Raw genomic sequence first — 25,796 nt, forward strand, 5'->3', positions numbered from 1 at the left:
GAAGATTGAGTCAGATGTAATGGTATTACAATTAAGTAAAGTTGACTAGAAAGACATGAGGAAGGAGCTGGTCAGAGTTGATTTGGAAGAGAAATGTGGGCGGCACGGTGGCACAGTGGTTAGCACTGCTGCCTCGCAGCGCCAGAGACCCGGGTTCAATTCCCGCCTCAGGCGACTGACTGTGTGGAGTTTGCACGTTCTCCCCGTGTCTGCGTGGGTTTCCTCCGGGTGCTCCAGTTTCCTCCCACAGTCCAAAGATGTGCAGGTCAGGTGAATTGGCCATGCTAAATTGTCCGTAGTGTTAGTTAAGGGGTAAATGTAGGGGTAGGGGTAGGGGTGGGTTACGCTTCGGCGGGTCGGTGTGGACTTGTTGGGCCGAAGGGCCTGTTTCCACACTGTAAAGTAATCTATGTAAAGAAGACAGTAGAGCAGTAGTAGCAGGAGTTTCTTGGGGTAATTTGGAAAGCATTGCAGAAATGCATCCCAAGGAGAAGAAACATGGGGAGGTTGAGCCAACCATGGCTGACCAGGGAAGTCAGGGACTACATAAAAACAAAAAAAAACTTACAATGTCGTGAAGATTAATGGGAAACCAGAGGATTGGGAAGCCTTTAAAAACTGGCAGAGGATAACTAAGAAAACGCAATAAGGGGGGGAGAAAATGAAACATGAAAGGAAGATAACTAGTAATATAAAAGAGTTTCATAGTTATCTAAAAAGGGAGAGAGAAGGAGGGAGTGGTCATTGGACTGGTGGAAAATGAGATTGGAGAAGTCATAATAGAGCACAAAGAGATAATGAAGAAACTGAATAGATACTTTGCATCAGAGATTTCACGGTGGAAGACAGTAGCATGCTAGAACTTGGAGAAAGTGAGGAATGCAGATGCTGGAGATCAGAGCTGAAGAATATGTTGCTGGAAAAGCGGAGCAGGAGAATCGACGTTTTGGGCATAATTTCGAGAGTCAAGGGCAGAGGTGAGTATGGTGGCCATCAATAAAGAAAAGATGCTGGGGAAGCAGAAAGGTCTGAATGTAGATAAATCACCTGGACCTGTTTAGAAGATTAAGGGGAGACTTAATAGAGACGTACAAAATAATACATGGCTTGGAAAAGGTGATTGCTAGGAAATTGTTTCAGTTAAACGAGGAGACTAGGACCTGTGGACACAGCCTTAGAATTAGAGGGGGTCATTTCAGAACAGAAATGCGGAGATATTTCTTCAGCCAGAGAGTGGTGGGCCTGTGGAATTCATTGCCACGGAGTGCAGTGGAAGCCGGGACGCTAAATGTCTTCAAGGCCGAGATTGATAGATTCTTGTTGTCTAGAGGAATTAAGGGCTACGGGGAGAACGCTGGTAAGTGGAGCTGAAATGCGCATCAGCCATGATTGAATGGCGGAGTGGACTCGATGGGCCGAATGGCCTTACTTCCACTCCTATGTCTTATGGTCTTATGGACCAGATGGGCAATACGCCAGAATTCCGAGTTGTGATTGAGATAGTTGAAGAGATTGTAGAGGAATTGGTAGTGATCTTTCACGAATCACTAGAGTCAGGGACGGTTCCAGAGGATTGGAAAATGGCTAATGTAACACCCCTACTTAAGAAGCAGGGAGGCACAGAATTGGAAACTACAGGCCAGTTAGCCTGACCTCAGTTGTTGGTAAGATTTTAGAGTTCATTATTAAGGATGAGCTTGAAAATTACTTGGAAGAGTATAGTAAAGTTGGGCAGAGTCAGCACAATTTCATCAAGGGAGGTGATACCTAATAAATCTGTTGGAATTCTTTTGAGGTGGTAACAAGCATGTTAGATAAAGGAGAACCAGTGGATGTGATCTATTTAGATTTCCAAGAGGCCTTTGACAAGGTGTTGCACAGGAGGCTACTAAATCAGATAGGAGTCCATGATATTAGGGGAAATATACTGGCATGCATAGAGGACTGGCTGATTGGTAGAAGACAAAGCATGGGGATAAAGGGGTATTTTTCAGGACGGCAGCCAGAGTCTAGAGGAGTTCTGTATTGGTCAGTGTTGGGATCATAACTATTCAAATTATACATTAATGGTCTGGATGAAGGAACTGAGGGCATTGTAGCTAAATTTGCAGATGATACAAATATAGGTAGAAGGGCGGGTGGTATTGAGGAAGAAGGGAGGCTGCAGCAGTATTTGGGATATGTTCGGTGAGTGGGCAAAGTTATGGAAGATGGAATACAATGTGAGAAAATGTGAGGTTATGCACTTTGGTAGGAAGAATAGAGTCACTGACTATTCAAAGTTTGTGAGAAGATTTGTCGCTCGGATGCTCGTTGTTGTGGTTCTGTTCACCAAGCTGGGAATTTGTGTTGCAGACGTTTCGTCCTCTGTCTAGGTGACATCCTCAGTGCTTGGAAGCCTCCTGTGAAGCGCTTCTGTGATGTTTCCTCCGGCATTTATAGTGATTTGTATCTGCCACTTCCGGTTGTCAGTTCCAGCTGTCCGGTGCAGTGGCCAGTGTATTGGGTCCAGGTCGATGTGCTTAGTAGCCACACACTTGGATGACAAGCAACATGAGTTCGACTGGGACAACACTACTATTATAGGACAAGCCAAACCGAGAACAGTCAGGGAATTCCTAGAGGCATGGCACTCATCTACAGATTCAATCAATAAGCACATTGACCTGGAACCAATATACCGGCCACTGCAGCGGACAGCTGGAACTGACAACCGGAAATGGCAGATACAAATCACTATAAATGCCGGAGGAAACATCACAGAAGCGCTTCACAGGAGGCTCCCAAGCACTGAGGATGTCACCTAGACAGAGGATGAAATGTCTGCAACACAAATTCCCAGCTCGGCGAACAGAACCACAACAATCACAGACTATTTTCTAAATGGGAAAAGGCTTTGAAAACCTGAAGCACGAAATGACTTAGAAGTCCTGTTTCAGGATTCTCTTGAAAGTGGATGTGCAGGTTCAGTTGGCGGTTAGGAAATTCCATGTTAGCATTCATTTCAAGAGGGCTCTAAGAAAAGAGCAGAAATGTACTGCTGAGGCTGTATAAGGCATTATGTAGCATTTGGAATATTGTGAGCAATTTTGGGCCCCATATCTAAGGAAGGAGGAAGGATGTGTTGGCATTGGAGGGGATCCAGAGGAGGTTTACAAGAATGATCCCAGGATGAAGGACTTGTCATATGAAGAGCAGTTGAGGAGCCTGGCAGTCTACTCTGTGGAGTTTAGAAGAATGAGGTGGGATCTCGTTGAAACTTCCAGAATACTGAGGCGTTTAGATAGCGTCAACATGGAGAAGATGGTTCCACTAGTAGGAGAATTGAGGACCCAAAGGCTCACCCTTAGAAGAAACTACCCTTTAGAACTGAGATGCAGAATTTCTTTAGCCAGATAAGGAGATCAAGGGGTGAAGGTAGGAGAATGAAGTTGAGAAACCTATCAACCATGATCGAATTGCAGAGCAAAATCTGACCAAATGGCCTAACTCTGCTCCTATATCATGTGGTCTTATGGTCATTTTTAGCCTTGTCATATCAACTGTTAATTTATGCTAAGGAAGAAAAAGTACTATGAAGCACTCTTATTCATTAACTTCTTCCTTCAAGTCACCTCCAAGTGCCAATCTCAGTGGAACCTCAACATGTTTTGGGTGGCGCGGTTGCTCAGTGGTTATCACTGCTGCCTCAGCGCCAGGGACCTGGGTTAGATTCCAGCATCAGATGACTGTCAGTTTGGAGTTTGCACGTTCTCCCTGTGCGTGCGTGGGTTTCATCCAGGTGCTCTGGTTTCCTCCCATAATCCAAAGATGTGCAGGTTAGGTGAATTGGCCATGCTAAATTGTCCATTGTGTTTAGGGATGTGCAGGTTAGGTGCATTAGTCAGGGATAAATGTAAAGTAATAGGGTAGGGGAATGGGTCTGGATGAGTTACTCTTTGAAGGGTCAGTGTGGATTTGTTGGGCCGAATGGCCTGTTTCTGCACTGTAGGGATTCTGTGATTCTCTGAAAAGTGATTTCTTGTTACAGGTTTTCTTATTAAAATCATACAACGTTCAGGCATATTGACTTCAAGATCTGTGACGCCTCATTCCTGCTGAACAGTGAAAAGGATGGATGTTCAAGCAGTCTGACTTGGTCACAAAATGAAGTTAATTTAGAAATATTCCTATGAGGAAGATTGGCTGGCTCAAAATCACATTTTAGTTTTCTCCTCGGGACCCAAGTTTAAATCCATCCTGACCATTGGTGCTCATGGTGTACACTTAAAACTGGATGATTGCACTGTTCTCTTCTAGAGTCAAGTCCTGTAATTTTTTTGGTGAGAAATCTAGAACTTTTTTGGTGTTTAAAATTGCAGAAGTAATTAAACTACCAAAATTTGCCAAAAGTACTTCTAAGATTTGATTTTTATCGAATGAATTTTGCTTATCATGCGGGAAGACAACATAACTTCAAAACTTATGAACTGTGTACACTTTTGGAGAACACCTCTTTATTAGCTCATAAATAAGAGATTGATTTATTTCTCTTTCCCTACTTCCTCCATGCTGCTGAGCACCAACCACCAATGATATTATATTGCTGGAAAAATTGAGTACTTGTAATCAATGTTCCTTGGTTGCAGCATCTATGTGCTTTATTATTAAATTTACAAATTCATTTTGTGGCTTTTCTTTTTCCTTATCTATCTGCTACCTCATTACACTCATGGGGATAACTTGAGATGCAATTTTCCCTCCATTTTTGGTAGTGGAATAGGTGGCACGAAGTAATTGGAGGAGTTGGGCCTCGAGAAACTTGTTTCCTTCTCACTATCCCTCTAATTCAAGTTTTGGGTTTCAAAATCCATGGGCAACCTTCTCGACCCAACATCAATAACCAATTCAGAGCCTCAACACGTGACCTTACCAATCACCTGCCTCCTAGATGGGTGGCATTGTAGGCTAGAAGCTAGATTAATCTATCTGCTGATTTGGTGAGGGCTTCCAATGGCCCCAAACTGGTGGAAATCCGTGGATGGATTCCAAAGAGTGATCCATCAAAGCTATTTCCTTTAAACTTGCCCCCAACTGACTTTGAGAGAAAAATATACAAAGTACATACTTGAGGAGTTGGTCTCAACTGGGAGCAGCTCAATAACTAGCACTGCTGCCTCAACGCCAGAGACCTGGGTTTGATTCTAGCCTCTGGCAACCGTTTGTGAAGTTTGTACATTCTGCCTGTCTCTGTGTAGGTTTCCTCTTTCAGTCCAAAGACATTCAGGTTAGATGGATTGGCACTAAATGAATTGGATTGCTAAATTGCCCTTAATGTCAAGGGATAAGTGGGCTAGGTGGATTAGCCATGGAAAATAGAGGTTTACAGGGATTGGGTAGGATCTGGGTCTGGGTGGGATGCTCTTTGGAGGGTCACTATGCACTTGATGGGCAAAATGGCCTGCCTCCATTCTGTAGCGATTCTGGCAAGATTTTAAGAAGCAAAAGCCACTGGTATCTGATGGTCAAGAGCCTCTATTGAGCTGGGACGCCAATGTCCAGATCTACGATTCATCGAGAACCTGCCAACACTCACCTGTCAGCTCTTAACAAACTGATTGGTGGGCAATTGGGCAAGTATGCTTATCATTAGCAGGGTCATATTACTTTACATCAAACATATTTGTGTCCACGCTTAAACAGAAAATGAGTGGAATGTTTCCTTTCTGCATTTGATTCCTTTTTGGGTGCCATTTCTGTCCTCTGCTGAAGTCCTGACCAATTTCAAACTTGGGTTTCAGTCTTTTGTCAGGTAGGCAGGAAGAATGGAGCTTGTAACGTTTACCAAATTTTTTGAATTTTCTAATAGAGGAAATCTTGCTTCACTTCATCTTTCTTCTATGTTCTCGTCAAGGAGTTTAAGGAAATGTTTTAAATTACGAGGTTTGAAAATTGACAATTTCCCAAAGACCATGATCGAATTGCAGAGCAAAATCTGACCAAATGGCCTAACTCTGCTCCTATATCATGTGGTCTTATGGTCATTTTTAGCCTTTGAATTATGCTTGAGTGAGGCCATTGGAGCCAAAGTTGATCTTATGAAACCTTACAGGAGAGCATAGCTATAGGAAGTATTCATGTGTATGTTATGTCGGGTTTCTTATTTTGAGTCTTCAATAAAGGGGAATAATCACCTTGAATAATAGGGGCAAGCCCAAAATAATTTTTTTACCTTACCCAGTAAGTTTTTAATCTTTGCAGGGACTGCTGTTATCTCCCACTTCTTTCTTTAACAGATCAGATTTGCAAAATCTATGACAGTGTTGCAAATATACCAACTCAAAATGTTTGGTCCTTTTGGATATCTGACATGCCAGGTGACAGTTTTGTATGGTTTTTAAGCCTTCTGAAGATTCAACAGCCACTAAAGTTATTTTGAGATATTAATGTTTGAGTATCTAATATTGAAAAGTGAACTCTAGTGCAGTGCAGTGATACTTTAGCAGAACAACATGGAGGTACCTTCACATTTGTTTTCTGCAATAGCCTAATCATTTATCCAAAATTATCCATTTAAATTGAATACATGAAGGCTTTTGTAGATCTGTTACTCATGCATGCAGGCTTCAGTGAAATTTCATCAGGTAAGCTTCTAAACTGAGTAAGAAAAATAAAACTGGATTACTTATTACTTATGCTATTACTTAGTTATTTATTACTTTATTTCATATTTATGATCCCCTATGTGTATTTAAATTTATTTTCCAATTACATGGGAGAAGCTTAAAGTTTAAGCTGTAAGCTTTCGACTTAATTTGTGTTTTTGAGGTCTGTTAAAATCCATATTTTCTGAGCTACTGATGTTGATTTTACCTGATTTGATCAGATAGTATCTGACCTTATTTGTTCTGTCGAATAAAATAAACCCGACATGACCGCCCATTGTAGAGTGTTTTACTGGGAGGCATGAGTTCCTACATGTATGTATGTCTTTAAGCAGGTCTGTTTATCTGTTTTGTTATAAAGCTTTTTTATAACATTGACTGACTAGGTTTAATTGAAATAGAGATGAAAAGCTGTTTTTCTTTCTCTCATTTCCACAGTGTAGGTGAATAAATTAAAATAAATTACCAGTTAAAGAAAATAATTCAACATAAGTGGTATCCTATAACAATTGGATAAATTAAGACCGAGGGAAGTTAGAGTTGGGCAGTAATATTCATTCATGGGATGTAGTAAGTTTTAAACAATCAAAGTATGATGACTATTTACAAAACACAGTGGTATAGATTTACAAATTATCTCACGGCTGGCCATCTATTAAAGTGACCAGTTGATTTTCTACTCCAAGGATGTTTGTGCAACTGACTGGATAAATGGTTCTTGATTAGGGACTAGTCAGAATAGACTTGTGTGCTTTGTAAATTCAGATTTTATAAAGGAGAAGTAGTTATGCTTCAGTTGAACCAAGTCTTTGTCAGACCCCACCTGGAGTGCTGTACCTCTACAACAAAGAGACTCTTTCTTTTCCTGTAGAAAACAGAGAAAGAGACTCTGTTCCTAGCTCTGGGCTGGAAGTCCTGGATTCAAGTCCCATTGGCTCCAGACGTGTGCCATAACATGTCTGAACAGGTTGATTTTTAAAAATTCTACAGGAAACCAAAGAAGTCAGGTATTACAGTTCATCTTGTAAAATGCACAATATGTTAAAAACTTACTGTCATAAAAATAGAGGGTCCAAGAAAATAGGTTGCAAAATGACAGAATTGTTATGGCATGGTAGGAAACCATTCAGCTCGCTATACCAGTGTCAGCTCATCAAATGACAATCATAATGAAGTGCTAATTTTCTGCTTTATCCCCATACCTTTGCACGCTATTTCTATCCAAGTAATCATCCAATGCTGTCAATTGAACCTGCCCCCACCATACTTCAGGGTAATGCATTCCATACCCTAACCACTTGATGAGTGAAAAGGTTTCTCCTTATCTCCTGTCTTCAGCCTGCTCATGATTTTCAAGACCTCTATGAAATCTCCTCTCAGCTGCCTTCTCTCCAAGGAGAACAGTCCCAATTTATCCTCAATTGAAATTTCTCATTCCTGGAACCTTTCTTGTAAATTGTTTCTACATGTTTTCCAATTCATTCACATATTTCCAACATCTGAACGCAATACTGCAGCTGAAATCTAACACTATCTCATGCAAACTTAACATCACTTCCTTGTTCTTTCCTTCTCTCTGCCTCTGTCAATAAAACTGAGGACACTGCATGCCTTAAATGCTTTCGCCATTTGTTCTGCCACCTTAAGTGATCTGTTCCTAAACACACCTGGGTCTGTCTGTCCCGTATCCCTTTAATAAGTATACTCCCTATTTTACGTTAATGCTCCCAAAAAGTGCAAAAATGTTTTTAAAACTTTTTATTGACACTGGTTTTGGATGTTAGCTTTTAAAATTAATAACTTTATTATTTTTTAATTGTTGTGGAGTGTGAACAAACCTTTTTTCAATAAACAATAGTTTGCTGGGAAACTATTTTTCCAGAATCTGCTGGCAATCCATTCATTAAAAATGGCATTGTTTAATTCACACTTCAATTTCAACCACATTACCTTCCTTGAGATTTGATAGTTTCGGCCAAATCCATAATAGAATAGTCATATGTGGAGAAACCTGATTTAATGGACTGAGTTGTCTATTTCGGTTGCATACTTGTCCCACATCCTGTTTTCTTATAAAAGGAACTAAATTCCCTGAAAGCAGTATTTAATTCTTTACATTGTTTGAAGTGGTAAACTGAACTTCTTTCAGCATTTGTCAAATGTGGAGCTCTTGGCATCAAGTTGTTGGACTAATTCCAATTTTCCAAAACTTTGTCATCAACTGCCTCGCACTTTTTATTTCTAATACTCACTCATATATCTGGGTATCATTAGGTGAATCAGCATTTTATTACCCATCCCTAATTGCTCTGGAGAAGGCATTGGTGAGCTGTGGCATTGAACCAATGAGGTCCATGTGCTGTACCCACAATGCAGTAAGGAAGGGAATTCTCAGGATTTTGATCCGAAGACACTGAAGAAGACGTGATACGTTTCTAAGTCAGGATAGCAAGTGGCTTGGAGCAAAACTTTCAATTGGTGGTTTTCCATATCTGCTGCCTTTTTCCCTCTAGATGGTAGTGGTTGTGGGTTTAGAAGGCACTGTCTGAGGATCTTTGGCAAATTTTTTCAGGGCATTTATGGATAACGTACAACATTACTGAGCATTAGTGTTGGAGAGACTGAATGTTTATAGATGTGGCGTCAATCTAGCAAGCTGCTTTGTCCTGGATGGTGTCAACCTTTTTGAGTGTTGGTGGTGGTGCTGCACTCATCCAGGCAGTTAGGGAATATTACATCACACTCCGACTTTTGCCTTGTAGATCGTGGGCAGGCTTTGAGGAGTCAGGAGGTGAGTTTCTCACAGCACACTTCCTTGCCTCTGACCTCTTGTAGCATCTGTATTGAGTTTCTGGTCAATGGGTGTTGATAGTGGCAGACTCTATGGTGGTAATGCTGTTGAGTGTCAAGGGCAGTGGTTCGATTGTCTCTTCTTGGAGATAGTCATTGTCTCCCATTTATACGGCACACATTTCTTGCTACTTTTCAGCCATTCTGGATATCATCCAGGTCTGGCTGCATTTGGACATGGACTGATTCAGTATCTGAGGAGTTGTGAATGGTGCTGAGCATCCCTACTTCTGACCTTACGATGGAGTGAAACTACATTGTGGCAAAAGTGAGGACTGCAGATGCTGGAAACCAGAGTTTAGATTAGAGTAGTGCTGGAAAAGCACAGCGGGTCAGGCAGCATCCGAGGAGCAGGAGAATCAACGTTTCGGGCAAAGGCCCTTCATCAGGAATAGAGGCAGCTTCCAGAGGCTCCCTGCCTCCTATTCCTGATGAAGGGCTTTTGCCCGAAATGTCGATTTTCCTGCTCTTTGGATGCTGCCTGATCTGTGCTTTTCCAGCACCACTCTAATCTAAACCCTGAATCTACATTGTGTTATATTCTTTCAGAATTTTTCAAGTCATGGGATGTATTGATATTGACCAGGTTTCATTTATTGCTTGTTGTTATTTTCCGAGGCTAGCAGTTGATTCTTGTATCACTGCAGTTATGATATGACGGTGATTCTACAATGGCAATGGTTATCAAAATTCTGGCATGTTGTACCTGTCCCAGTAATGAAGTGGTGGTGTTTGTCAAACAAGACTGGTGAATGATTTGGAAGGGAACCTGGCGGTCTTAATGTTTTTGCAATATTGTTGCTTCTGTATCTCTTGGTAGTGGAAGATGCAGAGGTAAAGGGAGATGACAAATTTAAGTTTTTTGAAGTTTTTTCTTCCAGGTGATGTGTCCCGTTCTGCAGTCACACAATAAGTATGATATAGTGAGAGTCTTTTAGCAAATGAAATTGTTCTGTCCTGGATTATGTAAAGTTTAATGAATTTTGTTATGACAGAACCTGTTCAGGTGAATAATGCTGAAAAATGTGTTGCTGGAAAAGCGCAGCAGGTCAGGCAGCATCCTGCTCCTTGGATGCTGCTGGACCTGCTGCACTTTTCCAGCAACACATTTTTCAGCTCTGATCTCCAGCATCTGCAGTCCTCGCTTTTTCCTCAGGTGAATAATGGACGTGTATCACACTCTGACTTGAATTAAAACGTTTAAGGTAGTACACCCATTACAGAACACTATCTTTGCGCTGTTTCTGTAGTATTGTTACTGGTCACTTGTTCTTGTTTGAATGACAGTGAATTAATTGTGATGCTGTTCGAATTCAGGGAGAAATAACTGGTCTTGCTTTTGAAATGGCTGTTGCCCACCATTTATGTGGTGTAAAGTTTTTCTACCTATTGGCTCAAGCTTGACATTCTCACCCTGCTGCAAGCTGCTGGCTAACTATCAGAAAATGTGCACAGCATATTGTGAAGTTGTCAGCAAATGTCAGATTCCCAATCTTTATGAAAGAAAGACTGCTAGAAACATGCTGGATCTTTGGACCAAGGACATTTCACCTAAGGAACTCTGGCAAGGTTTGGAGCAGTAATGATTGGCCTCTAACTATACTCATCACTCTTTTGACAGCAATGACTCCAGCCACTGGAGAGTTTTCTTTTGACTCAGTTGATCTTATTTTTGCTTGGACTGCTTTATGCCGGACTTAAGTGTTGTCTTGATGTTAAGGTTAGCTACTCTCTCTCTTAATAGAAGATTAGATTCCCTACAGTGTGGAAACAGGCCCTTCGGCCCAACAAAACCACACCGACCCTCTGAAGAGCAAACCACACCTCCTCTGACTAATGCTAACACTATGGGCAATTTAACATGGCCAATTCATCTGGCCTGCACATCTTTGGACTGTGGGAGGAAACCGGAGCACCCAGAGGAAACCCATGCAGATATGGAGAGAATGTGCAAACTCCGCACAAACAGTCGCCTGAGGATGGAATTGAACCTAGGATCCTTGTGCTGTGAGGCAGCAGTGCTAATCACTGAGCCACCAACTGATACTAAAATGACTCATCAGTATAGAATAATACAATGAAACTGAGAACAATTCTTGTGTCTTGTGGTCATATCTGGATTAAATCTGTGATCAGGTCTGGAACTAAGTAAACTTAGCAGAATCTTAATTTAAATGTTGGTGAGCGGTTCTTGCAAAATAGATATGACATCGCATAATTGAAGTTTTCTAGCACTTTCCTTGGACTGAGGTGGTTGATAGAATGGAGGTTACCTGATCAAAGTTTTCCAAGGGTTTTTTTTTGTAGATTCATTATATCAGGACATTTTCTACACTTTTAGGTAACTAACAGTGTTTTAACTGTACTGGTGCAGATTGAAGGAACCTACATAAAATATGGGGAAGAGAATTCCCACCTTTCCTCACACTGCATGTCTCTCCCCTTAACATTTTAATAGCCAAACCTGTAGGAGTGACATTCGCTCACTTTGAAGGACAGTCCCGACCAACTGAGTATGGCCCAGCCCCGTACTGCAAGGACACTGATCTCCAGATGTGGTTGGACTAAGTGTCTATATGATTGTGGCCATCCATGGGGACTGAGATCAGACAATCTCCTGGATCGAGTATGGCAGCAGCCCCTGACTGATCAAGGTTCCTTTTTGAGCGTTGGTCCCCTTTGACTTTCAGACATTGCCATCAGCTTGAATTATATGTACTATGTTTTTTATGTAAGCTGCTCGCATGTACTGCAGGTGTGACATTGACTGGGCCCAGAGCCATGCAGTAACATACCCACCCCCTCTTAACTGTGTAGTGATCTGAATAGTGGCTTTGCCCTCTGCATTGAAGAGCAATGGACACCAAAGAGGCTGGCAACCTTTAATCATGGCTGACAATCCTTTGTACTAAAAAACAATGCAGGTTAGAAGTTTGGCAGCCTCAAGGTCTGTAAGAATATAAGCTAAGAGACATTCTATGTAAATGCATGAGAAGTGCAGCCAAGGCAATCTGGCAAAAGAATCTGCAAGACACAAATGTCCTTGAGTCCAAAGTGAAGTCCTGAAGGGCTTAAGTTGTGTGGAAATTGTTCTGAAAGTACTCGTGAAATGAGACTGATTTATTCAGTGATGCCCACTTGCGTGGAGGAAAGGTGAAAGAGGACGGTGTCCATGAACCGTGCTGGGAAATGGTGAGATGGTACAACTGGTTAATGGCCCAGAGAACCAAGTGTTAAGCTTCAGCACTAGGTATCTATGTTTTGATTTTTTTTGCCTGGACTTGGTGCCCTCTAGTTTCAGAAAAGGAGGGGAGAATGAGAGGTTGCATAGAAATGAATTGAGATTAGCTCTGAGCAAGATGCAAATGTATGGAAATAAGCCTGTTTCTGTTCATTAGTAAGACTGTGAGCTTGCAGCTGAAAAGTTAAAGGGAAAATGGAAAATATTTTTCTTCACATCAGGAATCTGATTTTTTTTCTATTCTTGTAATATTCAATCAAATATCCTTTTTAACTTCACAAGGGGTGGCACAATGGCTCATTGGTTAGCATTGCTGCCTCACATCACCAGGATCCAAGGTTTGATTCCTGCCTCGGGCAACTGTCTGTGTGGAGTTTGCATATTCTCCCTGTGTCTGCGTAGGTTTCCTCCGGGTGCTCCGGTTTCCACCCACAGTCCAAAGATGTGTAGGTCAGGTGGATTGGCCATGCTAAATTGCCCAAAGTGTAAAGGGAAATGGGTCTGGATGGGGTTACTCTTCAGCGGGTCGGTGTGGACTGGTTGGGCCGAAGGGCCTGTTTCCACACTGTAGGGAATCTAATCTAATCTAATCTTAACTTCTACAATTGCGAAAGGCTTTTAATTCTCTCCTTTTTTTTCTGCTGTTGCAAAATAAATTTTGTAGGATGAAAATTAACTTGAACTACCATAGTGACATATTTCAATTCTGAATTCATTTATGGGAGGTTGTGACTTGGAATGGTGCTTTAAAACATTTTAAGCTGGGAAACAAAGTTGTAAGTAAACCAGTAATTTGTAGTAATGACATTGCATTTAATTATCATTAAAGTTTTGCTTTATTGACACAGAATAGTGAGCAGTTTTTAGATAAATATGCTTAAACCTCCATGGGCCAGTCACTGGCATTGTGTGATAATATGCTACATGACAGCTGGGGTAACAATTTGACTCCAATCCTGTCTAACATCTGGCCTTGCAGGTGGTTTGCTGCCAGTTGTTTACATGTCAGGCACAGCATATTTTAAAGACAGAAGCCAGCATAATAGGAAATTTACATAAATTCACCTTGAACCATATATCAAGTCTTACGAGCTTTGCTGAAAACTTTGGAAGTTCATGAATGTCCATTCACCCTCAATCAAGTATGGGATATAATGTCTTGGAGGCTACCAGGGAAATGTTAACAAATTGCTTGTTTTTCCATTCCAACATTAAAATCCTCAGAATAATCATGCATAAGCACAGAAACTGCTCATTCTTTTTCCATTTTATTATAAGTTGTTTCTGTAGTGGCTACAATCAGCTATTTAATAATTCACGAAATCAAATTAATATGGTTTCATTTCTGTAATTCACTGTAATATTAGTCCCTTTAATTATTTAACAAATCAGCTGGCAGTTTAGGCTGGAGGGAGTGATAAATAATCAAGTGTCAAATTCAACCAGATAGATTCATGATCCATTTTTGCTAATGCGGTCGCTGGCTCCCTACTAGTTTTCACAGACTACGATAAGCAGCAAGCAGTCATTTTTTGCTTCAACGAAAGACATGCTGCAAAAGAAAGTGGATGGTGAAAATATTTGGGTCGAGACAATATCTACAAATGTGACAATTTAATAGAAATAAAAATAGTAATTTACCTTGAATTTATGCTTTTGGTTATGTCTGGCAATGCAATCTTGTCAAATTTAGTTATCCAATTTATTTACAGAAATATACAACAATTGGGGAATTTGGAAAGGCCACAGACACGTTTGATGCTCTAGGGACAGTGACAGAAGTGCAATCATATGGTAAGAAAGCTTTTAGCAATCTTGTTTTAATAATTCTCTTCCAGATGAATTTTCTACACAATATGAAACTTGATAATGCAATACTTTTGGCAATGCACTTACAGCAGCATTTAAAATATTGGACAAAGTCAGAAGTCACATGACTCCAGGTTATAGTTTAACGGGTTTACTTGAAATCACAAGCTTTCAGAGTGCTGCTGCACAGTCAGGTGAAGTGACCTGAGGAAGGAATAGTCACTCGATCCAAAACATTAACTGATTTCTCTCCACAGATGCTGCCTGACCTGCTGAGTTTTTCCAGCAATTTGTTTTCTCTCTGTACAGTATCTGCAGTTTTTTTTGGTTTTCATTTTAAAATATTGGATCCTGGCTCTAGTTTAGTGCGTTCACTTCTGAGACAGAAGGTTTTTGGTTCAAGTTGCACTCAATTGGCGCCTAGTAAATAACCTGGGCTGGTGCATCAGTGGTCTATCAAGGGGGTTGTATTGCCCTATCCAACAGAGCTGTCTGTTTGTGAAATAAACAATCTCATGCCACTCTTGCATGTAATATCAGGAATTTTGCTCCACCAACATTACGAAACAGATTTATTGATAATTCATCTCATTGTGGGACTTGATTAAAATTGGTTGTTGCATTTGTCTATACTAAAAGTAATGACTGTGAAGTAAGGTGCCTTCTTTTGTTCCCAGTCATAGTTACAAAATAGTTCAAACTTAAGATTGTTTCATTAGTATCTTTAGTATATCCTCATCTGCTTCAGAGGAGAAGCAAACATGAGTTGACAATTCTAAATAAAAGTGCTATGCTGATTCTTTTGGAATGGAGCTGTTCAGTTCTGTGTACTTAGTTGAACTTCTACACCAGCCCCTTGCTGAAAGTGTGTTTCTTTGTGTTAGCTCTGCTTTGCAGTGGACTTAACATCCCCTCTAGAGATTGCAGCTTTCTTTTCTTGGAGTGGGTATAGACATTGTAGAATAAAGAATATTGTGTTTTTCCATCTGAAAGCATTAATTGCAAACATAAATTAGTTTAAATATCATTTTCTTACTTGATCTTTGATATATGAATTATCAAAATGGACTAATTGTGACCGTGCCTTAATTTCTCCACACCCCATCCTTGAAAGTAGTAAATTGTATGACTTAGCAAGTGCCGAGGGTGTTGAACCCCTTCATGCTTTTCATAACTGAGTACTGGTATGTTGTTCGAATTTGAAGCCTCACCATGCCCTCATTTGACTTCATTAGTTACAGCTACATATGTCAGAAGGATCAACCTTAGTTGATTGTTCTTGGGTAAGATGGAAGTGGATGTGGGGTTGCATGTTGATGCTAATTGTAAGTGTCTGTTACAATCCTGGCTGAAATAATTTTGCATTGATCATTGTAGAGACTATGATCTTACTATTTTTGTGGTACTCAGTTCCACATTGCTTACTGGGCAAAAGTTTCTGTGATGTTTATTCAATTTCCTGCTGCAGTTTTGCCAGATGCCTCAAGAAATTATCTAAATAGCAATAAAGAGGAATCTCTGTAGAAATTCCAACTTACTTTCTTTAACAACTGAGAAAGTGTGGAAATTTTCACAAATCCCTTTTAAGGCTAGGTATTTTGTAGCTGTTGAATGGATCCATTTGTTTTCTGTCTTTAGGGAGTGAAAAAGAAGTGTTGAGCAATATTGATGCAGGTATTCTTTGATGCCAAAGGAAAGTGATTTCATTGTTCTGTCCCAGTAATCATAATCATAGAATAATGCAGCACAGATAGAGGCCTATCATTTTAATGCTGCCTCTTTTGAAGAACAGTCCCAGACATCTATTCTCTTATGCTCTCTCCTTGAAGTATTTATTTAGTTCCATTTTGAAGACTACAATTGAATCTGTAGCCACTGCAAACACCATATTAAGCAATGCATTCAAAATCTTAACATTCTCAGATTTAAAAATGTTTCTTTTTGTCGTTTGTGGTTCTTTTGCTTGTGACTTTAAATCTGCGCTTCTAAACAAGAGTCATGTTGGTCTCAAAATGTCAACTCCAATTCTCTCTCCACAAACGCAGTCAGAGCTGTTGAGTTTCTCCAAGATTGTGTGTTTATTTCAGATTTCTAGAATCTCCCAGTATTTGTTTTTAATAAGACCATAAGACATAGGAGTGGAAGCAAGGCCATTCAACTCATCAAGTCCACTCTGCCATTTAATCATGACTGATGGGCGTTTCAATTCCACTTACCCACACTCTCATGGGGGCCTTAATTCCGTGTGAGATCAAGAATTTATCAATCTCTGCCTTAAAGGCACCCTACGATCTATGGCAATCAATTCCACAGGCCCATCACACTCTGGCTGAAGAAGTGTCTCCTCACTTCCGTTCTAAATTGACCCCCTCTATTTTTAAGGCTGTGCCCACGGGTCCTAGTCTTCCCGCCTAACTTGAATCAACTTCCCAGCATTCACCCTTTCTAAGCCATGCATTATCTTCTAAGTTTCTATTAGATCTCCCCTCAACCTTCTAAACTTTAATGAATACAATCCCAGGATCCTCAGCCATTCATCATATGTTAGGCCTACCATTCCATGGATCATGCGTGTGAATCTCTGCTGGACATGCTCCAGTGCCAGTGTGTCCTTTCTGAGATGTGAGGCCCAAAATTGGACACAGTATTCTAAATGGGGCTTAACTAGAGCTTTATAAAGTCTTGGAAGCATGTCGCTGCTTTTATATTCCAACCCTCTTGAGAAAAATGACAACATTACATTAACTTTCTTAATCATGGACTCAACCTGCGAATCAACCTTTAGAGAATGTTGGACTAGCACTCCCAGATCTCTTTCTACTTTGGCTTTATGAATTTTCTCATGGTTTTAAGAAAAAAAAGTCCATGTCTGTATTCTTTTTTCGAAAGTGTAAGACCTCGCACTTGCTCATGTTGAATTTCATCAGCCATTTCCTTGACCACTCTACTATACTGCCTAAATCTTTCTGCAGCCTCCCCACCACCTCAGTACTACCTGCCTGTCTGCCTAACTTCGTTTCATCGATGAACTTCGCCAGAATGCCCCCAGTCTTTTCATCCAGATCATGAATATATAAAGTAAACACCTGCGGCCCCAACACTGAAACCTGCAGGACCCGACTTGTCACCAGCTTCCATTCTGAAAAAGAACCTTTTATCCCAACTCTCTGCCTTCTGTCAGTCAACCAATCCCCAATCCATGCCAGTAGTTCACCTCGAACATCCTAGGCCTTCACCTTATTCAGCAGCCTCCTGTTAGGCACCTTATCAAAGGCCTTTTGGAAGTCTAGATAACATCCATTGAGTTTCCCTGGTCTAACCTACATGTTACCTCTTCAAAGAATTCTAATAGGTTTGTCAGACCCGACTTCCCCTTACTAAGTCCATGCTGACTTGTTCTAATCCCACCCTGCACTTCCAAGAATTTAGAAATCTCATCCTTGACAATGGATTCTGGAATTTTGCCTACCTAGGTTAGGCTAATCGGCCGATAATTTTCCATGTTGTGTCTTGATCCTTTCTTGAACAAGGGGGTTACAACAGTATTTTTCCAATCATCTGGGACTTTCCCTGACTCCAGTGACTTCTGAAAGTTCACACCCAGCGCCTCTGCTATTTCCTCAGCCACCTCTCTCAGAACTCTAGGATGTAGCCCATCGGCGCCGGGAGATTTATCGATTTTTAGACCTTTTTTAGCTTTTCTAGCACTTCCTCTTTTGTAATGGCTACCATACTCAACTCTGCTCCCTGACTCTCCTTTGTTGGGATATTACTCCTGTCTTCCACTGAAGACTGACACAAAGTACTTACTAAGTTCTTCAGCTATTTCCTTATCTCCCAGCACTAGCCTTCCAGCATCAATTTGAAGCGGCTCAATTTCTACTTCTGCCTCCCATTTATTTCTTATATATTGAAAGAAACTTTTACTATCATTTCTAATATTACTGGCTAGCTTACCTTCATATTTGATCCTCCCCTTCCTTCTCTCTTTGTTATCCTCGGTTTTTGTAGTCTTCCCAATCTTCTGATTTCCCAGTGCTCTTGGCCACTTTATCGGGTCTCTCTTTTTCTTTGATACATTTCCTGACAGCTATGGCTGTCGAACCCCTCCCTGGATAATCTTTCTTTTCTTTGGGATGAATCTCTGCACTGTGTCCGCATACATCTATGCCATCTGGTTATTAACATTTTATTAACTTCAACTAATTTGTAGTTTTAAATACATCTATCAAATCTCCTCATAGTTTTTCCTCCTCTAGGGAGAACAACCTTAGTTTCCTAGTTCATCCACAAAACTAAATTTCATCCCTCAAACAGTTCTAATAAACTTTTCTGGACCTTCTCCAAAATGCCTTCATGTCTTCCTGCAGGGTTGTGCCCAGAATTGGAACACAGCTGGAGCTGAACTCACTTTGTATAATTTATCGTCAATTGCTTTTGTACTTGTCTCTATGTTGCCCAGAGTAGAAGTGTCTTTTCACCTTCAACAGTTAGCACACAGGAATCCTCAGACCTATTTTCTTGCACCCTTTTTAAAATGTTACCATGTAATATACATTCTGGCAAGAAGAATGAACATAATACGTGATCTCATACTTAACTACATTTCCACAAGTGTGTCTATGTCCTCCTAAATTAAAGGAGTTCCCAGTACTTACTGTGATTTAATCCCTCCAATGGAATTTTTGACAGTCTAATGCCAGTACTCCTCCCTTTTTCAAAGGGAAATTCGTAGTACTGTGCCATCAAGGAATAGAGTTTATCCACTAGACTTGTTTCAGCTATGTAACAAATGAAACGTAAAAGGTTACTCACCACATCAGTAAGGCTAGATTCCAACCAAGTGATGAAAGTGCACTATGCTAATCCATTAAACTACCAACTAAATATTTGGGATGCGTGTGGCAGTAAGTTGTTTTTGTGCTGGACAAGAGTCTGTACTATTCAAAACATATTTTAAAAGTGATACAATTTTGATTATTCTGAACTGAAGTAGTCTTTGGATAATAACTTTTCTCACTTCTTTGGCACAAAGAGTTTGAGTGTTTTATTTTTCCATTAACTAGATCACATAACAAAGGATGATCTGGAAAGTACTCTGAAGAAATTTAGAGGAAACATTATGCAGACTCCTCCAATGTAAGTTGATACTTATTATTTTTGGCACTGCTATAGATATTTTGCATTTCTGACTCTGCAGATCTATTTGCCACTTTGATATATTAAAGTACGGTTTTACATATAAAAAGTCTTTCATTTTTTACCTTTTATTATGAATTGGAATCCCTGCATCATTTAGAATTATAGACCTGAGTTTTAATGGATTCCCCCCACCTTGTTAGGAATGAGGTAAAATGGGAGGTTATTGGTAAAGTTGTCATAGTTTTACCACCATAGGCCTATTCTTCTGTTAGAGAGAGACAGCTGGTGATAATTTTAACCTGCGGGTCACCATGCCTTAGGTGAGAGCAGAGGTATAGAAAGAGCGCCAGTTGTTCAGCTGACTGAGCTGACCAGCCCCCTCCCTTTTTGGAAGACCATATATCCAATGTCATTTACCTTATCCTTATTAACCCTTTCTGTTCCATGTGTTGGTTACCTATAGAATAAATACAGTATTGTAATGGAGCTCTGTTGTTTAGCCAAATTGATTTGGTCTTTTGTCTACCTCCAGGACCATTAGACCATTTGTCAATGCTATCACCCCTCCCTCCTTTTCTTAGTTTGGTCATGTTTAGTCCAGGGAATTTGGAATACATGTTCTTGAGCCTTTTCCCTAGAAACATTATGTGCACAATCATGATTTTGGAAAGCTTAGCTTTTTGTCTCACTTTTTTTTTAAAAAAAAGTGCGATTAGACCATATTTATTAATTTTTCTGTCTGGGCATTATTATAGCTAAAATTATCATTTAAAGAATGGATTTTGGAATAGTTTTCAAGATTATTCAAATTACAACTTCTGAAACTGTCTCCAGATTATTGTTCCTGAAATATGTATTGCAGATGATCTGATATTCATCAAGCATCTAATGCAGTTGTGGGATAGCCTAATACTGGTTGTATTGAATTTGACTAAATTTAAAAAAAATTTTGCTTTTCAATATAGGATTATACAACACAGGTTCAGTCACCTTTTCAAAAGTATTCCAAAGTACTTTAGGGAGCTTGATTTAATGATTATTGGAAACGCAAAGGTAGAATCTTGCTTGGATTGTGCCTCAAAACTATACAACAGAGAAATTGGATGTATGGGTGCAGGCTGCACATTAGTTCTGTCAAAAGAAATTAGATTAATCTGAAGCTGTGAATGTAATTTATAATGAACATGACAGTTGTTTTATTATTTTTTTTAACAGCTGATTGGTAATTTATTTTTGTGTTAAATGTATAATTTAACAATGCTTTACATTCTTGCTTTCAGATATTCTGCTTTGAAGCAAAACGGGCAACGGCTTTCCTGTTTGGTAAAGAAAGGAGAAGCTGTGGAAGCTAAACCTGCCAGACCTGTTGTGGTTTTTAGCCTTTCTGTACAGGATTACAATCCTCCTCTTTTTACTCTGAGTAAGCAAAGTCACTTGTTCAGTTCCTTCAAGGAGAAACATTGCAACCTCGGTACTTGCAATTTATTATTAAAGAGAAAATCTCACTTCTGAACCTGGATGGCAGTAAAGAAAAAGAGGAAATATTTTATGTTCATATCGTAGAATCATAGAGTCCCTACAGTGTGGAAACAGGTCGCTCGGCCCAACAAGTCCACACCAAAGCGCGCCCCCATTCGTGTAACCCTGCATTTCTCATGGCTAATTCACCTAACTTACACATCCCTAGAGACTTTGGGCAATTTTGCACGGTCATTCCACCTACCTGCACAGCTTTGGACTGTGGGAGGAAACCGGAACGCCCAGAGGAAACCCATGTGGACAGGAAGAATGTGCAAACTCCACATAGACAATTGCCCGAGGCTAGAATTGAATCTGTGTCCTGAGTGTTGTGAGGCAGCAGTGCTAATTACTGAACCACTGTGTTACATAAATGTATGTAATAGCATTTCTGATTTACACATGGTTGAAAATCGAAAGTAGCAAGAATAAAAGTCTTAATTTTATAACAACTTTTCAAGAGGATAAGAAGTGGATCAACAGTGAAATTAGATTTTAGAGATTAATTCATAGGCATGTTAATTTGGAAATGATTTGCCATTTTACATTAGCTTTTTGTTTCTTCATTGTTTACTATGCATCAAAATTGCATGTATTTTGCAGACTTTGCAATTGTGTCCTTTGCTCCAAAGTCCAAATCTAAGTAGAAATCTGAGACATCAGCGGTGCTTGTATCAAGCTGTCAGTGCCTGTGCAAATCTCTTGCTGATCTGAAAAACAGCCATTCACCACAACTTTTACTCTCTCTTCTATCCTTTTAGGATATTTTATATCCAGAAACTCTAATCATGTTAGTCGAACCTGGTTTGTCTTAAATAAATCTATTCTTTTAGTCCACATTTGTCCAAATGATTGTTGGTATAAGACCATCTTATCGTTTCCATATGTTTCTCACCATTTAGATTAAACTGAGATTTCATGTAGACCATGTCATGTCTCCATTTATCCTTTTTTTTCCCTTTGAACAGAATGTGACGTACTTATAGTCATCCAATCCTTTGACACCAGACTGATCTCCAAGGAGACTTTGAGATTATGGCCAGCAACTTCATAATTTATATTCCGATTCCCTTGGCACCTTAGAGGATGTATCCCAGCTGTCCACTGAAGCATTTGCAGCTTCTCTATTAAATATCTTGTTATATTAAATATAACAAGACTACTAAATTTAGCATGGTTTTGGCAAAGTCATTTTCCTAAATAATACTTCAGCCATTCATAATGCCCATCCAATAGTTGTCTCATGTGGTCCCTTAACAATCCTCTAGCCACTGTTAGTGCTAATGTGCTCCGAGAAGAATTTTGGGTTTCCTTTGTATTAGCCACCAATCTACCCTCGTGACATCTTTTTATTTCTCCATTTGATATTTACCTTTGATTTTACCTTTTATTAAAGGTAATGCTTTTCTACCCTCTTTTTTTTCTGCTTCATTTGACTCTCCAGCTCCTTTATCCATGAAACCCTGGCTTTGGTTGTATTCCCTTTCCCTTTCACAACTGCTATCCCATTCAGTTTTGACACAGTTGAGGTCTCCAATCTCACAGCTGTATACTTCCTGAATCTTATTTCTTTGTAAGTCTGCTCCTTTAACTCTTTGCCATTCTTTGGCTTATAAAAAAGAGCTGCTTTATTGTTTTCAAGCTTCAACCAAATAGATTTTATCTTTGATCCCTTGAGGATTTTTTTTTCGTATAATACATTATCTAGAACAGAGAACATTACAGCACAGTACAGGCCCTTCAGCCCCCGATGTTGCACCGACCTGTGAAACCAATCTGAAGCCATCTAATCTACACTATATTCCATTTTTGTCCATGTGTCTTCCAGTAACCATTTAAATGCCCTTAAGGTTGGTGAGTCTACTACTGTTCCAAGAAAAAGGATTGTCTTGCCCACCTTATCTAACCCTCTGATTATCTTAAATGTCTCAATTAAGTCACCTCTCAACCTTCTCTCTAACGGAAACAGCCTCAAGTCCCTCAGCCTTTCCTTGTAAGACCTTCCCTCCATACCAGGCAACCTACTAGTAAATCTCTTCTGAACCCTTTTCAAAGCTTCCACCTCCTTCCTATAATGCGGTGATCAGAACTGTACGTAATACTCCGAGTGTGGCCTCACCAGAGTTGTACAGTTGCAGCATGACCTCATGGTTCCGAAACTCAATCCCTCTACAAATAAAAGCTAACACGGTATGCCTTCTTAACAACCTAATCAACCTGGTAGCAGCTTTCAGGGATCTTCGTACAAGGACACTGAGATCCCTCTGTTTATCTACACTACCAAGATACACTACATCTACACTATCATTAGCCCAGTATTCTTTATTCCTGTTGCTCCTTCCAAAGTAAATTACCTCTCACTTTTCCACATTAAACTCCATTTACCACCTCTCAGCCCAGCTGTTCAGTTTTTCTATGTGCCTCTGTAACTTACAACATTCTTCATCACTATCCCCAACTCTACCGCCCTTAATGTTGTCTGCAAATTTACTATTCCATCCTTCTGTGCCCTCATTCAGGTTGTTTATAAAAATGACAAACAACAGTGGACCCAAAACATATCCTTGCCAGACACCACTAGTAACTGAATTTCAGGATGAACATTTCCCATCAACTACCACTGTCTTCTTTCAGCCAGCCAATTTCTGACCCAAACCATTAAATCACCCTCAATCCCATGACTCCGTATTTTGTGCAGTAGCCTACTGTGGGAAACCTTATCAAACGCCTTACTGAAATGCAGTTATACCACATCAACCCTCAGCCACGTGTTTGGTCACCTCAAATAACTCTGTTAGGTTTGTGAGGTACAACCTACCCTTCAAAATCATGTTGACTATCCCTAATCACGCATTCCTTTCTAATGATTGGAAGCGATAGGATTTATAACCTTTTCCAACACTTTATACTCAACCGAAGTAAGGCTCACTTGTATATAATTACTAGGGTTGTCTGTTCTTTCCTTCTTGAACAAGGGAACAACTTTTGCTGTCCTCAAGTCTTTGGTACTATTCCTGTAGACGATGACAACATAAAGATCAAAGCCAAAGGCTCTGTAATCGCCTCTCTGACTTCTCTTCGAATCCTAGGATAAATTCCATTCGGCCCAGGGGACTTACCTATTTTTACACTTTCCAGAATTGCTAACGCCACCTCCTTGTGAACCTCATCTAGTTTAGTAGCCTGTACCTCAGTATTCTCCTCGCCAACGTTGTCTTTTTCTGCTGTAAATACAGTTGAAAAATATTCATTTAGCGCTTCCCCATTTCCTCTGATTGCATGCACAACTTCCCACTACTTTTCTTAATTGGCCCTCATCTTACTCTAATCATTCTTTTATTCCAGATATACATTTGGCCTATATCTAATCTAATCATTTTTACTTCCCTATGTTTCGTGATTCCCTGTACCAAGAAAACTTAAACATCCAAGGCTCCCCTTTGTATTTTGCTCCAGGTCCACACCAATGACACTAAATCTAGTTTCATTATGGCTATTTGCATCTGCAGTTCAACACCCTTATTAACTGCACTTTGTGCATTTACGTAAATGCTATACTTCCATCTTTTGGATATCTCTTAGATGTTTTGTATGAATTTAACTTATTGTGTATTATCTTCAAGGCTATCTATGCCAGTGCACCTTGTTTCTACCCCTTATTGCCTAATCCCCTGCAAATTCGATTCCATCCTTTTCCACAGTACTGGTTATCCTACCTGATGAACGTTGATATTAACTTTGTTCGTATGCATTCCACTCTGACAGAACTGGTTCCACTATCCAGGAGTCTGAAGCCCTGCCTTTTCCACTGTTTTTAGACATGCATTCGAGTCATAGAGATGTACAGCATGGAAACAGATCCTTCGGTCCAATTCGTCTATGCCGACCAGATGTCCCAACCCAATTTAGTCCCACCTGCCAGCACCTGACCCATACTCCTCCAACCCTTCCTATTCGTATACCCATCCAGATGCCTTTTAAATGTTGCAATTGTATGAGCCTCCACCACTTCCTCTAGCATCTCATTCCATATACGTACCACCCTCTGTGTGAAACAGTTGCCCCTTAGGTCTCTTTTTTATCTTTGAGAAAGTGAGGACTGCAGATGCTGGAGACCAGAGTTGAAAAATGTGATGCTGGAAAAACACAGCAGGCCAGGCAGCATCCGAGGAGCAGGAGAATGATTCCTGAAGAAGGGCTTATGCCCGAAACGTCGATTCACCTGCTCCTCGGATGCTGCCTGGCCTGCTGTGTTTTTCCAGCATCATATTTTTCAACTCTTTTATATCTTGCCCCTCTCACCCTAAACCTATTCCTCTCTAGGTTTGGACGCTCCCCACCCTGCTTTATTATCCCATGCACTTTCTTCCCTCCAGTTCACATTAAATATCTAGATATTTAGCTTAGTTATTAGCTTAGTCTCTGTAGTTTTACTTCTGAGTTGCATGTGAGGAACGGCCTGCTGAGTCTCTCCCAAATTCCTGAAAACATCAAAGTTTTAGCAGTTTATGTTTAACCCCACTGTCAACAAGCCATAAGACATCATATTATGAGAAAAAACTTGAAACCTGGACTTTTCAGCCAAGTGCCTG

At 40.2% G+C, this 25,796-nt stretch overlaps 1 protein-coding gene across 3 annotated transcripts in view; it reads left to right on the forward strand.

Moving 5' to 3' along the window:
• trub1 (TruB pseudouridine (psi) synthase family member 1) overlaps positions 1-25,796 on the forward strand; it is an 85,220-nt gene that overhangs the window by 47,722 nt on the left and 11,702 nt on the right. For all 3 annotated transcript variants that reach the window (XM_043712810.1, XM_043712809.1, XM_043712808.1), the window contains 3 exons: positions 14,448-14,529; positions 19,611-19,683; positions 20,967-21,106. In XM_043712810.1, the coding sequence (XP_043568745.1) occupies positions 14,448-14,529; positions 19,611-19,683; positions 20,967-21,106 (295 nt within the window). The remainder of the gene's footprint in view (positions 1-14,447; positions 14,530-19,610; positions 19,684-20,966; positions 21,107-25,796) is intronic.

The sequence above is a fragment of the Chiloscyllium plagiosum genome, chromosome 22 (genome assembly GCF_004010195.1).
Source record: "Chiloscyllium plagiosum isolate BGI_BamShark_2017 chromosome 22, ASM401019v2, whole genome shotgun sequence".
In the NCBI taxonomy this organism is placed as follows: domain Eukaryota; kingdom Metazoa; phylum Chordata; class Chondrichthyes; order Orectolobiformes; family Hemiscylliidae; genus Chiloscyllium; species Chiloscyllium plagiosum.